This window comes from Budorcas taxicolor, chromosome 13, assembly GCF_023091745.1.
Source record: "Budorcas taxicolor isolate Tak-1 chromosome 13, Takin1.1, whole genome shotgun sequence".
Lineage (NCBI taxonomy): Eukaryota > Metazoa > Chordata > Mammalia > Artiodactyla > Bovidae > Budorcas > Budorcas taxicolor.
In genome coordinates this window covers 17,257,788-17,273,087 of record NC_068922.1, presented here as the reverse complement: position 1 = coordinate 17,273,087, position 15,300 = coordinate 17,257,788, and the positions used below count along the sequence as shown (strand labels likewise).

Sequence of the window (15,300 nt, the reverse complement as noted above, 5' to 3'; positions counted from 1 at the left end):
GGTATACAGCACAGTGATTCAGATATATATATATATGTATATGTGTGCATGTATATTATATAAATAGGGCTTCCCTGCTGGCTCAGACTGTAAAGAATCTGCCTGCAATGCAGGAGACCTGGGTTCCATCTTTGGGTTGGGAAGATCCCCTGGAGAAGGTAGAGAAGGCAATGGCACCCCACTCCAGTACTTTTGCCTGGAAAATCCCATGAGCGGAGGAGCCTGGTAGGCTGCAGACCATGGGGTCGCTAAGAGTCAGACATGACTGAGCAACTTCCCTTTCACTTTTCACTTTCATGCATTGGAGAAGGAAATGGCAACCCACTCCAGTGTTCTTGCCTGGAGAATCCCAGGGACGGGGGAGCCTGGCAGGCTATAGTCTATGGGGTCGCACAGAGTCAGGCACGACTGAAGTGACTTAGCAGCAGCATCAGCAGCAGCCTGGAGAAGGAAACAGCTACCCACCGCAGTATTCTCGTCTGGGAAATTCCATGGACAGAGGAGCCTGGCAGGCTATAGTCTATGGGGTAGCAAAGGGTCGGACATGACTGAGTGACTAATACACACACGCACTCACGCACACGCTCTCACGTACACACATTCCGTTTCAGACTCTTCTTGCAGAATATGAAGCGTAGTTCCTTATGTTGCACAGTGGCTCTCTGTTGGCTATTTTACATCTGCTAGCGTGTATATGTTAATCCCAACATCCTAATTTATCCTTTCCCCTATCCCGCTTTCCCCTGTGGTCACCACAAGTTAGTTTTCTGTGTCTATGAGTCTCTTTCTGTTGTGTGAATAAGTTCATTTTAGATTCTACATATAAGCAGTATGATATAATACTTGTCTGTGTCTGACTTTTATCACTTAGGGTGATAACGTCTAGGTCCATCCCTGTTGCTGCAAATAACATTATTTCATTCTTTTTTATGGCTTACTAGTTTTCCATTATATAAATATTCCACATCAGATGCAATTTTTAAGTGTAATCAGATCTATGAATCGTTTATTTTAAGCCTTCTGGGTTTGTTGTAGTTCAGAGAGAAGCCTTTCCAGTTCTGAGGTTTTGAAAAGTCTGTTGGGATTTCTTTTTGACTTTCGTGGATTCATTGTCCTCCATTAAATTTTTGAACCTTTGGGAATTTATGCTTGTATAAAGTCTGAGGATTGAATTGAACCTTATTTTTCCCTGTTGGAGACACACTTGGTGCAGTCTTTTCATTGTATAAACATCCAAGTTAGTCTTTCATTTCAGAGGAAATCATGAAATGTCACTTTATTGAGTACTAGCTAAAAGTCTCCTTTGTTTCACTTAGGTTTCTGTTAGTTGTGAAAAAGCTAAAGACCTGTTGCGCAAAAACCACATGCTGCAGGATGAACTTGCCAAGCTGAGACTGGAAAGAGACGCCCTGAAAAGTCAGCACCAGGAAAAGGAAGAGAACTATTTTGAGGACATTGAAATTCTCACAGTAAAGAATGATGATCTTCAAAAGGCGGTAAAACTGAGTGAGGAAACGTTAACAAAGACTATATCCCAGTATACAGGCCAGCTTAGTGCTCTGACAGCTGAGAATACAACGCTAAACTCTGAGCTGGAGAATGAAAAAGAAAGCAAACGAAGACTGGAAACGGAAGTGGAATCCTGCCGTTCTAGGCTGGCTGCTGCCTCACACGGTCATGATCAAGGTCAGACATCAAGAAGAGACCCGGAACTTGCCTTCCAGAGAGCGAGAGACGAGTGGTTACGCTTGCAGGACAAAATGAAGTCCGACGTGGCTAATCTAAGAGAGAACAGCGAGACGCTTTCCCAGCAGCTATCTGCAGTGGAAAGTAAATCCAATAAGCTGAAAATCAAGCTGCAGCACGCGAGCGATGCTCTTAGAAAAAAGACTTTGATGTTAGAACATGTCCAGAGAGACCTAAGCCAAGTAGAGTGTCAAACGCAGGAAATTGCACACAAGTATCAGAACGAACAAGGCAAAGTGAATACATACCTTGGAAAGCAGGAGTCCTTAGAGGAGAGATTATGTCAACTCCAGAGTGAAAACATGTTGCTCCGACAGCAACTGGACGATGCACGGAACAGAGTCGACAGTAAAGAGAAGACGGTCATTAGCATCCAAGACCAGTTTCAGCAGATCGTGAGAAAACTTCAGGCCGAACGTGAGAAACAAGGTGTGATGCTGGAGGAACGAAACAAGGAGTTGGCCAAGGAATGTAATCATTTAAAAGAGAGAATGTATTGGTACGAAAATGAGAAAGCAGAAGGAGAAGTGAGTATCCAGAAGGAGAAGTATCTCAGACTTCCTGAAAGAAAGTTCAAAGTGATTCTAGATTCTGGCTAAATGTTGAATCTAGTTGAATATAAAAAATACACAGGCTGTGAATCTATGGTCTCTAAACCAGCCTAAAAGTATACCTTGTATCCAGCAAATAAAAATTAGACCAAAGAAATGCTTTACTTTGAGTAGGGACATCATGTTGTTTATGAAATGTTAAGAGATTTAGTTCTAAATTGCTAACATAGACAGGTACTAGTAATTTACTCTTTATTAAGGTAATAATTTTAATCTTTATGTTACCACATTTCAGTATCATGGTGAAACAGATAAATGAAATGCTCAAACCTGAAATGAATATTTCGAAATGAAGCTTCAGTTACCTGGATTATCTTGATAGTCAATTCCAGGTTTCCCAGAGCCTGTATTTTATATATCGTACTTTGGCTTCAGTAGCTTGTCATAGCTTTTTGTTATATTTGTTGGTACAATTTTATTTTTATTCATGTCAATTTGAGTTAATATGGGAAACATTTTAGCCTTGAATCATTTATTCTTAAAACCTCTCAACTCTTCAAATGCATCTACTTATCATTAAATCATAATTTGGGACTCAGGTGGTGAGCTTTAGCAAAACTATTCTTGATTTAATCTTCCCTCTGCTATTTATGATTTACTTTTGGAGAAGGAAATGGCAACCCACTCCAGTATTCTTGCCTGGAGAATCCCATGGATGGAGGAGCCTGGTGGGCTACAGTCCGCGAGGTTGCAAAGAGTTGGACACGACTGAGCAACTTCACTCACCACTTTAACATTTTTACAAGCAATTTGCTCATAATTCTCATTTTAAGTATCAATTACTATCATTTGGATACAAGCTTGTCCTCTAAAAATGAAAGATGGCTGGATTTGTGAGCAGCAGGAATGGAGTGAGTCAGGGAGAGGCTTGTAGGGGCTGCGGTCTGGAGGCAGCTGGAGGCCAGGTTATCGAGGCTCCTCGAAGGCCATGGGAGCAACCTCACTTTTTAAGTTGCATTTTTCTTTTATATTGGAATATGGTTGATTTACAATTTTGTGTTAGTTTCAGATGTACAGGAAATTGCTTCAGTTATACACATATCCATTCTTTTTCAGTTCCTTTTCCCAGGTAGGTGACTACAGAGTACTGAATAGAGTTCCTTGTGCTCTCTAGCAGGTCCTTATGGTTAGCCAAGGGCAAAGGTGGGGAGGAGGGATAAATTAGGAGTTTGCGATTAACATAGACATACTACTAGATGTAAAAGAGATAAGCAACAAGGGAATGGCCCCATTTTTCTGCTGAGGTAGGAATCTATTGGAAAGATCTGAGCACTGGTTGGAATATGTGAAGATCTCTGAGTTAATCAAAGCTTCTAAAAAAAAAGGAAAGGAAAATGTTTCCACAGTGTGGAATTTTCCACCACTTGTGCCACCTACACACTCATTTCTTTCTGGACGTGAGATGGTGAAGCTCTGCAGATTTATTAGGAGGGGCAGGGCGCGGACAGTTCCGCCGAATCCTTTGAGTAACTTAATATCAGGAAGGCTGGAGGGTGGCCCCTTCTGTGTCTGTAACCAGATTCAGTGAGGAGGAAAAAGAAGGTGAGTTGCTGTATATGGCGATAGTTTTCAAAGTCCATATGTTGGAGTTATCTGTTATTAACATAACAGAATAGTAAAGTGATTTGATAAACTCAGTGACAGAGCATCTTATTAGGCAGCTGTGAGACAACTTCAGCAAGAACTGGCTGACACTGTAAGAAAGCAGGCTATGTCGGAGGCTTCACTGAGGGTCACGTCATGTTGTTGTGCCAAGTTAGAAGCTGAGGCACAGGATTTGAAGAACAGTTGTAAACTACTACAACTCCGTCAACTCACAAGTCAGGTATGTATGAAACTGAACGTGTTAACAGTTAATATGTAGGATAAAGTGTTTTAGGACACTCATTTTCACAGTCAGTTTTCTTCTGTATTTTTGTTACAAGTAACTTAGTACAATTTTCTTATCTTTATAGTGCACTCGTTTCCTTAAACTCTGACTTTCATCCTGCCATTTGCGTTCTATTATTTTTTCTTATATTATTTACTCTTAGGAAAGTTGAGAATTGTGCCTCATTATACACACAAGTTGAGAGCCTTTTTTTTCTTTGAAACAATCCTTTTTTAAGTGATAACTGTATTACCATGATGAGGCAAGCCAGATTAAAACCAGAAATAATATTAGTTTAATGGAATGTTCAGAATATTATAATTTCTCATCTTTCCTTTTGTTAATGGCTGTAGAGTTCTGTGTGTATTTATTTCATGGATTTCAGAATAACTTGTGCAGAAAGGGTATTATACAAACCACTTGAAGTTTAGGCATTGCCTTCTTTCCTTTTCATTTTAAGTGTATTGTAAAAGCATGGAGGTACTCAGATGGTGTAGAATACGTACATCCAAACTAGAGACTTAAGAAGATTATCTGGATCCTGCCATTGGATTTTTTTAAAAAGCTATTGAGATATAATTGACGTATCATAGAATTCACCCACTCGACATGTGTAGTTCAGTATCTCTTAGTCTAGAGAGGTATAACCAGTGACTACAGTCAATTTTAGAGCATTTCCATCACCCCCTAAAAGAAACCCTGCATCCCTTAGCCACCACCTGTGGCCTCCCATCTCCCTCCGCCCCAGGCAACCCCCAGTCTAATATCTGTCTCTGTAGACATGCCTGTCCTCAGTATTTTATATAAATGGAATCATGCAGTATGCTCCTTTGGGATTAGCTTTTCTCATTTGACGTCATGTTTTCACAGTTCATCCATGTGATAACAAGTATCAGTTCTTCCGTTTCTGTTGGTTGTCAACAGTAAGCTAAGCCATGTATCCATCATCACTAGATGGAGCTCTGGGTTGTTTCCGCTTTGGGACTAATAATAATGCTGTTGTAAACACTGATTTCCATGATTCTGTGTGCACATGTTTTTATTTCCCTGTGGTTGGATCTTATCCTCAGATTTCTCCTTTTCTTGGCCCTTGCTCAGACTGTCCTTTCTGTCTTTACAGTTTCTTTTCCTCTTGGGTAGTCCTTCATTATTTCAGACCTGGCGCCCAGTCTCTCCTCCTTCATGGAGCTTTCGTGACTGTCCAGCTCTTGGAGCCTTTTCACATCAGCGCTTGTTACCTAGTCTCTGAGGAACAGTTTAGCCCCTAATTTTACACTGTTGACATTTCTTCCATGAGGGGGAATCTTGGCTAAGTATACATTGGTGTAACGGAATATTTATTGATGTGCACAGCACTTGTCTTGCATAAATGGACAGTAACAAAGGATTACAAGAATGAGGCATTTTTTGTTGTTGCTGTTCAGAAAAATGTGTGGGTCATCTCTGTAAACTGTTAAGAAATGGGATTTCTTTAACTTTGCAAATAATTCTGTTTGGAATGCAATTCAAATTAGCAAAAAGTCTTTGTACTTCAGAAAAAGGCTTATGGGATTAGAATCCATATTTACAAGATTTATTAATCAGAGTCTTCTTCTGGGAGGGATTTATTAACTTATCCCTAGATACTCAATACAGTATCCCTCAAACTTCTTTAAAATCCTGGGACATTAAGATGGGGGGAGGAGTAAGAGACATTCTACTAAGAGGTGACTTGTATTCATTTTATGAGGAAAGATAGAAAAATATTGCAGAACAATAAAAGAGTGTAAAATCAAGTGCAATTGCTGTGTGACAGAGATGACAGTGAACAATATATGTTGCTACTCTGGGTGGTGTGAACATCTTTGCTGATTCTCTGAGTAATCCCTGGTCCTACATTCTACAATACAGATACCATCGTATTTATTTCATCCTGGGTTTGAGTTAGGCTGTACTCCGTCCGCTTCTTCATTAGCAGACAATATCATTTTATTCTTGAAGACTGATGATTTTCCCCGCAGAGCTGGAACCTGCATCTTCAAAATGTCTGCACCTGGATGCAAAAAAATCAAGTTTTTCAACAGGAGTTGAAGAACTCCTGTCTATGAAACTAATGCAAAAGAAATGTAAAAAACTAGAGAGAAGAAAAAGAAGTTGGAGCAGGAAGTAGTGACCCTCGGAGGTCATATAGAAATGGATATGGCAGAACACAGTCAAGCAGAGCAGTATAAACGGGAGACTGAAGAAGGGGCGACACAGGATCTCGTAGAGAAATTACAGGCAGGCAACCTATTTGTGCAGGTTAATTTGTCCATCTGTCATGTGCTTGAATTCACTTCACTGCACATTACATTTTGGATGTATATAGCTTAGGTGTTTCCTCTACCTCCCTTAGAGCAGTTAGTTTTGTAGATTTCTGGAAGGAAGCGGGGACACTTGTTTTCCCTTTAAATATTTCAGTCTCCATCACAGTTATCACTAAATTGACTTTTCAGAATGATTCTCACTAGAGAATCCTTTTACTTATAAGACCAATTGGTGAAAAAACAAGACCATTAGGAAGAAAAGAAAATATTGTGGTTTAGAACTAGTACCATGCTCTTGAATTATTCTTTAAGCTGTCTTGTTCAATTTTTAAAATTTTAAGTTGATCCTCTTATTCTTTGAATTATCAGATTATATAAGTACTACTCTAACAGTGATTCCACTTTAATTTTATAATTCAGATTTAATTCACTTCACAAACTTCCGCATTTTTTTTTTACCTTTGAAATCGCTCTCTGAATCTCTGACTCAAAACTAAAGGGAACAAGTAAAATTTTCCAAGTTAATGATTATAATAAAAATGTTATCTTTTTCAATTTGCCTAAGACTCAAGCTGGATCTCAACAGATGGAACTCAGAATTAAACACATGGAATCTGAACTCTCCAAAATGAAAACTTTGCAAGAAGATTCTAATAAAGCAGAGCTGGAAAAATATAAGCAACTCTACCTAGTAGAATGTGAAGTTAGAAAGTCATTGGAAGATAAATTAGACAAGTAAGTCAAAACACAGAATCACAGAAACTAAATTTAGTTCATTAATTTGACTCTAAAGAATAATTTTTATAGAGTGGGGTACATGAGATTAGTAGGAAGTGAAAGCTTAACTAGATGGTCACTGCTGAGGTCACCTTAAGGCAAACTATTAGTACTATATCAAGTTTTTCCACACTATGTAAAGGCATACTTATGAAATAGGGGAAATTAACACATGGGTTAAAGGCAGGAGAAATCACAGAGTGGCTGAAAGTGATACAGCGACCTGACTGAGGGGTGTGGAGGATGGAAAGGGCAGATCCCCCCTGCAGTGCCTAGTCCGGGTTTCCCCACCATCTGAAAGCAGAGCACTCCTAGGAAGCCATCCATAAGCCAAGGCATCAGGAACCCGAGGACACATTCTGCTGGTCGATACATAAATGAATATGTACAAGGGAAGCACAGGTGCTCCCAGTCAGGGTTCAGGGCTGTGGCGACTTGGTGCTGAGATGTAGGGGTGGCTTCTGGGGAAGGAGCTCAGTGGGGCCAGTCTCCCTGCTTGGGGAGCGCGATGCCTCTCGCTGTAAAACATACACTGAACACTGTTTAGAGTTTTGGCTTTTTAAATGAGACCAGAAATTGTCTTCAGATTTTTTTTTTTTTTTTTTTGGAATCCTCAAAAACAGGTACTGACATAGGCCCTTCATAGAAGTGAAGTAACGTAAAGTGAACTTTGGAAAAGCAGGGGATGCTTGTAATTCTTTCTGGGGCTGTTTTAGCTCTTTTCAGCCTCACCCTTTGACTTTCTCATCCTCCCTTGAGATTGTGGCTCTAGATGATACCTCAGAGCCAAAAGCTTAATTTCTCTGAAGTCATGAGGAAACGTGTATACAAGGGTGGTGAAAGCAAATGCTTGAAAGTGGCTTTGTGGGATGGGGTGGTTCTTCATCCCTGAACTGTTTCCTGGAGGCAAGTGTGTCCCAGAGGCAGCAGGTGTCACTGTGAGGCCACCTCCCTTTCTCTCTGATGGCCTTTCTCTCCTCTCACAACTGTGGCTTGTTACTTGAGGAGCCCCAGACATGTGTGTGCTTCTTTAGAGCAAGGTGACAGCTGTCATTGTTTACAGGAGGTCTGCTCTGTGCTTTCAGTTGCGTGGGACATTCCATTTACTATATGGCAACTTAACGAATGCAGATAATTTAGGGAAACGAATGAAATTGGTGTTTTCTATCTTCCCCAGGACTCATAAGAGGCTGGCAGTGATCAGCACCAAACTTGAGGTGGAGAAGCAGCAGAACAGATCTTTATTCAACACTGTTAGCACGAGGCCAGTCCCGGAGCCCCCTTGTGTTGGAAATTTCAGTAATCCTTTAGTGCTCAACAGAAATCTTACTCCAAGAGTAGGGTTTTCTACCTCAATTTCATGCCCTTCGAATAACAACATGGAGACTTACTTGACCGAGGTTAGTTCTATTATCTTTTGTTCATTGGGTTTCAGATTTCTGATATGAATGATCCTTGTTTTTAATTTGGTGAACTTCTGAGTTGTTTATTTGACTTATGCACAGTAAGTAAAAACTGTCATTAACTGTTCTAGTCAAGGAGACATTTCATGATTTTTTTGTCCTAGATCTCTCATTTTAAAGAGATACTTTTTAAATTTCTTGAAAAGCTGCATTGAAATTCTACTTTAGAAATGAAATCTTATTGCCTAGTAACTGAAAGTATACTTGAAGATGTTTGACTTACTTTCTAATTGATTTCACTTTGGCAGTGGTTCATAATCATTTCCAAGCTTTGCTGCACCCACCGCGGTTTATCTACCCCTAAGCATAAGTGAGAAGGCGATGGCACCCCACTCCAGTACTCTTGCCTGGAAAATCCCATGGATGGAGGAGCCTGGTGGGCTGCAGTCCATGGGGTCACTAAGAGTTGGACATGACTGAGCAACTTCACTTTCACTTTTCACTTTCATGCATTGGAGAAGGAAATGGCAACCCACTCCGGTGTTCTTGCCTAGAGGATGCCAGGGACGGGGGAGCCTGGTGGGCTGCCGTCTATGGGGTTGCACAGAATCGGACACGGCTGAGCGACTTAGCAGTAGCAGCAGCAGCAGATGGTAAAGACAGATCTGTTGCGTGTTTTAAATTTTGTTCTAAATAACCCAAAATGTGGATAATTCATTGTTGACTGATTTTAGTTAACCAGGTTTTATCTGGAGTAAATGAACATCCTTTTAAGGATGAATTGCTTCAGTTTTGGCCTGCTTGATTCAAATAAAGATTTTTTCCTTCAAGTTCCCTGTCCTGTTTTTAAGAAATATTTATCCTTTCTAAATTAACTATATCAACTGCTACAAATAGGAGTTTGATATTGATTTATTCTTATTTATGCATTTCAAGCACATAATTTAGTTAGAAAGTAATGTCATGCCACAAGCATTGTTTAATTATATAGAAGGATTTATATATTCATCTTGTCTATGTTATAGTTAAAAATCTATGTGTTTTTTCTTAATCTGAGGAAGTAGCTGGCACAGGACTCAGTAAGAATGCCATTGGCTTTGTTACTTCTTTTATAGAATTAGGAGCTTTGATTAAATCAATGAGTCTCATACCTTATAAAAGTTTTTTCTTCAAAGAAAACAACCTTTCTTCTAAATAAACTTCTGTGTGGAACCATGTTATATAAAATGGAGACCAGTATAGAACCGTTTAGCTAGAGTGGCCAGAGCCCCTGCAGCCGTAACTTCTCCGTTCCTCACCCCTGCAGTGACCCCTGTGGGACCTTCCCCTTCTATGGGACGTAGTTCGGAAACAAACACTTATGAGAGAATCCTTCTCGCCAAACATCTTCAGAATTAAATCTTGCTGGCACATTGTTTTCTTGTATATAATTTTCTCACCTTTCTGTGTTTTCGTTAAATGGAAAAGTTTAAAGAAAATCACAGATGTGTTCTCCTTGTTAACATTCGACTCAAACTACTTCCTCCGTTTGAACAGGATCCTCACCTAGAAATCAAAATAAAGTCTCGGAAGTACATATTTAGGCCAGGAGCTTTTAGGGGAGAAGATAGTAATCTTGTGGATCATTCCGAGGATTATGGGTCATTCCCTAATTCTCTGAAATCATGTGTACTTGATAGACTGATATTATTGTACTTTTTATCAAATTAATCTAAATAGCATTCCATATATATGTTCTCTGTTATCTATAAGCAGAATAAGTAAGAATTAATTTTTTTATTTATGTGATTTTTTTTTTTCTACTGAGGTAATCTTCAGGTTAGGTCTAGCCTATAAAAGTATTATTTAAAAGTCACATTTAATAAGTTATAAACATATAACTTGTTTGTCTTAAAGATAAATATTTGACTTATTTCAGATGCGGCGGGAATTGGACAGGAGTATAGCTAGAGAACTAAGAGAAGGTATGTTGTCAAAATGTGTGAATTAAATTTAGACATTGATTTCTGAAATACACTGTAAACAATAAATGGCATCTCTTTCCGTCGTTTGGATAACAGATGCTATGGTAAATATTTTTTTATATACATAGCTAATGAAAAATGTGAAAGCATGAGCAGTCATAGTGAAAAATATCCTTCTGCATTTACTCATCATGTACCATAGCTTGAAAAACAGTCTCTGAAGGTCTGTGTATTTCTTTTTATTTCTAGCTGTATCCTTCTTCTACTCCCTCCATCCCTGTGGAGCTATCTTCCTACCCCCTGACACTATTCTCAGAGAACGTGGCGTTCATCAACTTCTCAAGTGTCTGGTAGTGGTTAAGGCTAGGAAACCCAGACTCAAGCAGTCACATTTATGTAGCTGTCACTTGGTGGGTGACTTTAAAATTTCTCTGTCACTAGATACGTCACCAGTTTATGTTTTACCCTCAGGAAATGCTCCAAACACCCACATCAGTTTGGGTCCTGCCAAAGTAGTTGGCCTTATCTCTTTACCACCTTACTCTGCCGCTTAGCTCTGCATCTAACCAGCCAGACTGTGTAGGATCCCACGGATTCGCTTGCTCACCTCCCATCTTTGTACGTGCTTCTCCCCTCTGTGTCTTGTACTTTTTCCTGTCCTTCAGGTAGCTACATACATATCACCTCCACCAAAAAGCTGGCAGTATTGACACAAAGCTGGCTTCCCCTCCTGAGTGTTCCTTGTGCCATCTTTTATACCTTAGTATTTGTGACTCTGTATGGAAATTGCCTGTTTGTCTGTTTTTCCAGTTTAGGGCATATCATTTTTCAGGGTGGACTGGGTCACCTTCATCTTATAATTCCAGTGCTTGTCACAGAACCTTTGCATGAATACATGAGTATTCATCAGTTCACTCAATTGCTTGAGTACATGAATGAAGAATGAGAAAACCAGGAGCTCTGACACTCAGCCCCACCTGCGACCAGAAGCAGACTGTAAAATTGTAATCTTGATTAGTATTTTGTGTTGTGTCATCTATAGATATATTTCATTTTTCAGAATACTAGGAAAGGTCTCAGGTTTTTTTTTGTTTGTTTTTTTGCTAATCTTAGTGAACCCAAGTATTTCAGGTAAAGGATGTAATTCTTTCCTTTTCTTTCAGCTGATGCTCAGTTTGCATCTGATGCCTTTAGAGTGTCTTCTCGAAGATCTACAGATGGGTCAAATGTGTGTGATGACCTACTTTTGTAAACAGAAGAACAAGATATACAGATTTGGAAGGAAAAATACATGATTTACAAAGATAAATAGTAAAAGTTTCTCTGCTGGACCATTTCCATGACATTTCATTGTTTCCCATTAAACATGATGAGAAAATCTTTATTAAAGGAAAATATTTTTGTATTATGTGTGTATGATGAAAATTTATATAGCATTTTAAATGATGTTTCTCTGCATCTAACTTACTTTTTAGCAGATTTAAGCATCAGCACTGTTGAGTTTTCCATATTCTAAGTGACAGTGTTAGTCACTCAATTGTGTTGGACTCTGTGCAACCCCATGGACTATATAGCCCACCAGATTCCTCTGTCCATATAATTCTCCAGGCAAGAATATTGGAGTGGGGAGCCATTCCCTTCTCCAGGGGATCTTCCAGACCCTGGGATCAAACTCGGGTCACGTGCATTGCAGGTGGATTCTTTACCATTTGTGCCACCAGGGACGCCCTTTACAAACTCACACTGAGCCCTAATACCAGCTGTTTAAACAGCACCCAAAGAGCCAGACTTGTCATTAATATTTAGTGGTGTTGACTGATAGCTCTTTTGTATTTTCCAGTTTTTATCACTATGTATAGACCTAAAGATTTAGATACTGCTGTTAGGCTTCCGTCAATGTTTTGATGTATTACAATTGTTAATGGTGGCATAAAACTTACTATATGTAACTTTAAACACAGATTCATAGGCCTTTCCTCATGGAGAAATAAGATTTGCCTGAGTTTTTTGCCTTTTAAACGAATTAACTTTTTATAATTTTTATTTTGAATTAGAGGATAATTACTTTACAATATTGTGATGGTTTCTGCCAAACATTGACTTGAATTGGCCATAGGTATGTGTATGGCCCCTCCTTCTTGAACCTCCCTCCCACCTCCCTCCCCATTCCACCCCTCTAGGTTGTCACAAAGCACCAATGTTGGGTTCCCTCCATCATACAGCAAATTCCAAAAAGACACATGTACCCCAGTGTTCATTGCAGCACTACGTACAATAGCTAGGACATGGAAGTAACCTAGATGTCCATCAACAGATGAATGGATAAAGAAGCTGTATATTATTCAACTATAGAAAGGAATACATTTGAGTCAGTTTTAATTGACTTTTGATTTACTTTTGGAGACAGTGTTAAAATTAGAGAAAGTTCCTCTGGATAAATAAGATTTGCCTAAGACTTTTCACCTTATCTTTACCTGTCTACCAATCTATCTATTTTTTGCTTTGCTTTTTGGAAAAAGTCTTGGAAGACTTTTTTTTGGAAAAAGCACCAGCAAACAGACATTATCACAAAACTCCGCTAATTCCCATATATCCTCTTAAGGTAACATTTATCCTTCCTAAATGTTTTTTGTTCTCCCATAAGTGCCTCGCTCAAGTCACCTGTTATTTAGAAGATGCCTTTTTCTCCTACTCCCTATCATTTATTAAGTAGTATATCAACTCCCAGTAATTCCATAATGCTGAAGAAGCTGACGTTGAATGTTCTTTGAAGACCTACAAGACCTTCTGGAACTAACACCGAAAAAAGATGTCCTTTTCATTGTAGGGTACTGGAATGAAAAAGTAGGAAGTCACGAGATACCTGGAGTAACAAGCAAATTTGGCCTGGGAGTCCAAAATGAAGCAGAGCAAAGGCTAACAGAGTTTTGCCAAGGGAGTGCACTGGTCATAGCAAACACCCTCTTCCACCTACACGAGAAAGGACTCTACACATGGACATCACCAGATGGTCAATACTGAAATCAGATTGATTACATTCTTTGCAGCCATTCAGGTATGATCAAAATCAAATCCTTTATGATTAAACAGAAGTGACAAATAGATTTAAGTGATTAGATCCGATAGAGTGCCTAAAGAAGGAGGCAGTGATCAAGACCATCCCCAAGAGAAAGAAATGCAAAAAGGCAAAATGGTTGTCTGAGGAGGGCTTACAAATAGCTGAGAAAAGAAGAGAAGCTAAAGGCAAAGGAAAAAAGGGAAGATATACCTTCCTCAATTCCAAGTTCCAAAGAATAACAAGGAGAGATAGGAAAGTCTTCCTCAGTGATCAATGCAAAGAAATAGAGGAAAACAATAGAATAGGAAAGACTAGAGATCTCTCCAAGAAAGTTAGAGATACCAAGGGAACATTTCATGCAAAGATGGGCTCGATAAAGGACAGAAATTGTATGGACCTAACAGAAGCAGAAGATATTAAGAAGAGGTGGCAAAAATACACAGAAGAACTGTACAAAAAAGATCTTCATGACCCAGATAACCACAAAGGTGTGATTACTCATCTAGAGCCAGACATCCTGGAATGTGAAGTCATGGCCTTAGGAAGCATCACTATGAACAAAGCTAGTGGAGGTGATAAAATTCCAGTTGAGCTATTTCAAATCCTAAAAGATGATGCTATTACAGTGTTGCACTCAATATGTCAGCAAATCTGGAAAACTCAGCAGTGGCCACAGGACTGGAAAAGGTCCGTTTTCATTCCAATCCCAAAGAAAGGCAATGCCAAAGCATGTTTGAACTACTGCACAATTGCACTCATCTCATGCGCTAGCAAAGTAATGCTCAAAATTCTCCAAGCTAGGTTTCAACAGTATGTGAACCTTGAACTTCCAGATGTTCAAGCTGGATTTAGAAAAAGCAGAGGAACAAATTGCCAAGATTCAGTGGATCATCGAAAAATCAAGAGAGTTCCAGAAAAACATCTACTTCTGCCTTATTGACTACACCAAAGCATTTGACTGTGTGGATCACAGCAAACTGGAAAATTCTTAAAGAGGTGGGAATACCAGATCACCTGACCTGCATCTAAGAAATCTGTATGCAGGTCAAGAAACAATAACTGGACATGGAACAACAGACTGGTTCCAAATCGGGAAAGGAGTACATCAAGGCTGTTTATTGTCACCCTGCTTATTTAACTTATATGCAGAGTACATCATGCTAAATGCTGGGCTGGATGAAGCACAAGCTGGAATCAAGATTGCTGGGAAAATATCAATAATCTCAGACATGCATATGATACCGCCCTTATGGCAGAAAGTGAAGAAAAACTAAAGAGCATCTTGATGAAAGTGAAAGAGGAGAGTGAAAAAGTTGGCTTAAAGCTCAACATTCAATAAACTAAGAGAGCATGTGGTCCCATCACTTCACTGCAAATAGATGGAGAAACAATGGAAACAGTAAGAGACTTTATCTTTTGGGCTCCAAAATCTCTGCAGATGGTGACTGCAGCCACGAAATTAAAAGATGCTTACTCCTTGGAAGAAAATATATGACCAACCTCGACAGCATATTAGAAAGCAGAGACATTACTTTGCCGACAAAGGTCTGTCTGGTCAAAGCTATGGTTTCTCCAGTGAGCATGTA

At 39.3% G+C, this 15,300-nt stretch overlaps 1 protein-coding gene across 1 annotated transcript in view; it reads left to right on the top strand.

The window, feature by feature from the left end:
- The window catches only part of LOC128058645 (ankyrin repeat domain-containing protein 26-like), a 103,155-nt gene that overhangs the window by 43,888 nt on the left and 43,967 nt on the right, over positions 1-15,300 (top strand). The window contains 6 exon segments of the mRNA XM_052651138.1: positions 1,317-2,273; positions 4,015-4,182; positions 7,078-7,247; positions 8,467-8,689; positions 10,611-10,656; positions 11,820-11,967. Coding sequence (XP_052507098.1) covers positions 1,317-2,273; positions 4,015-4,182; positions 7,078-7,247; positions 8,467-8,689; positions 10,611-10,656; positions 11,820-11,967 — 1,712 coding nt within the window.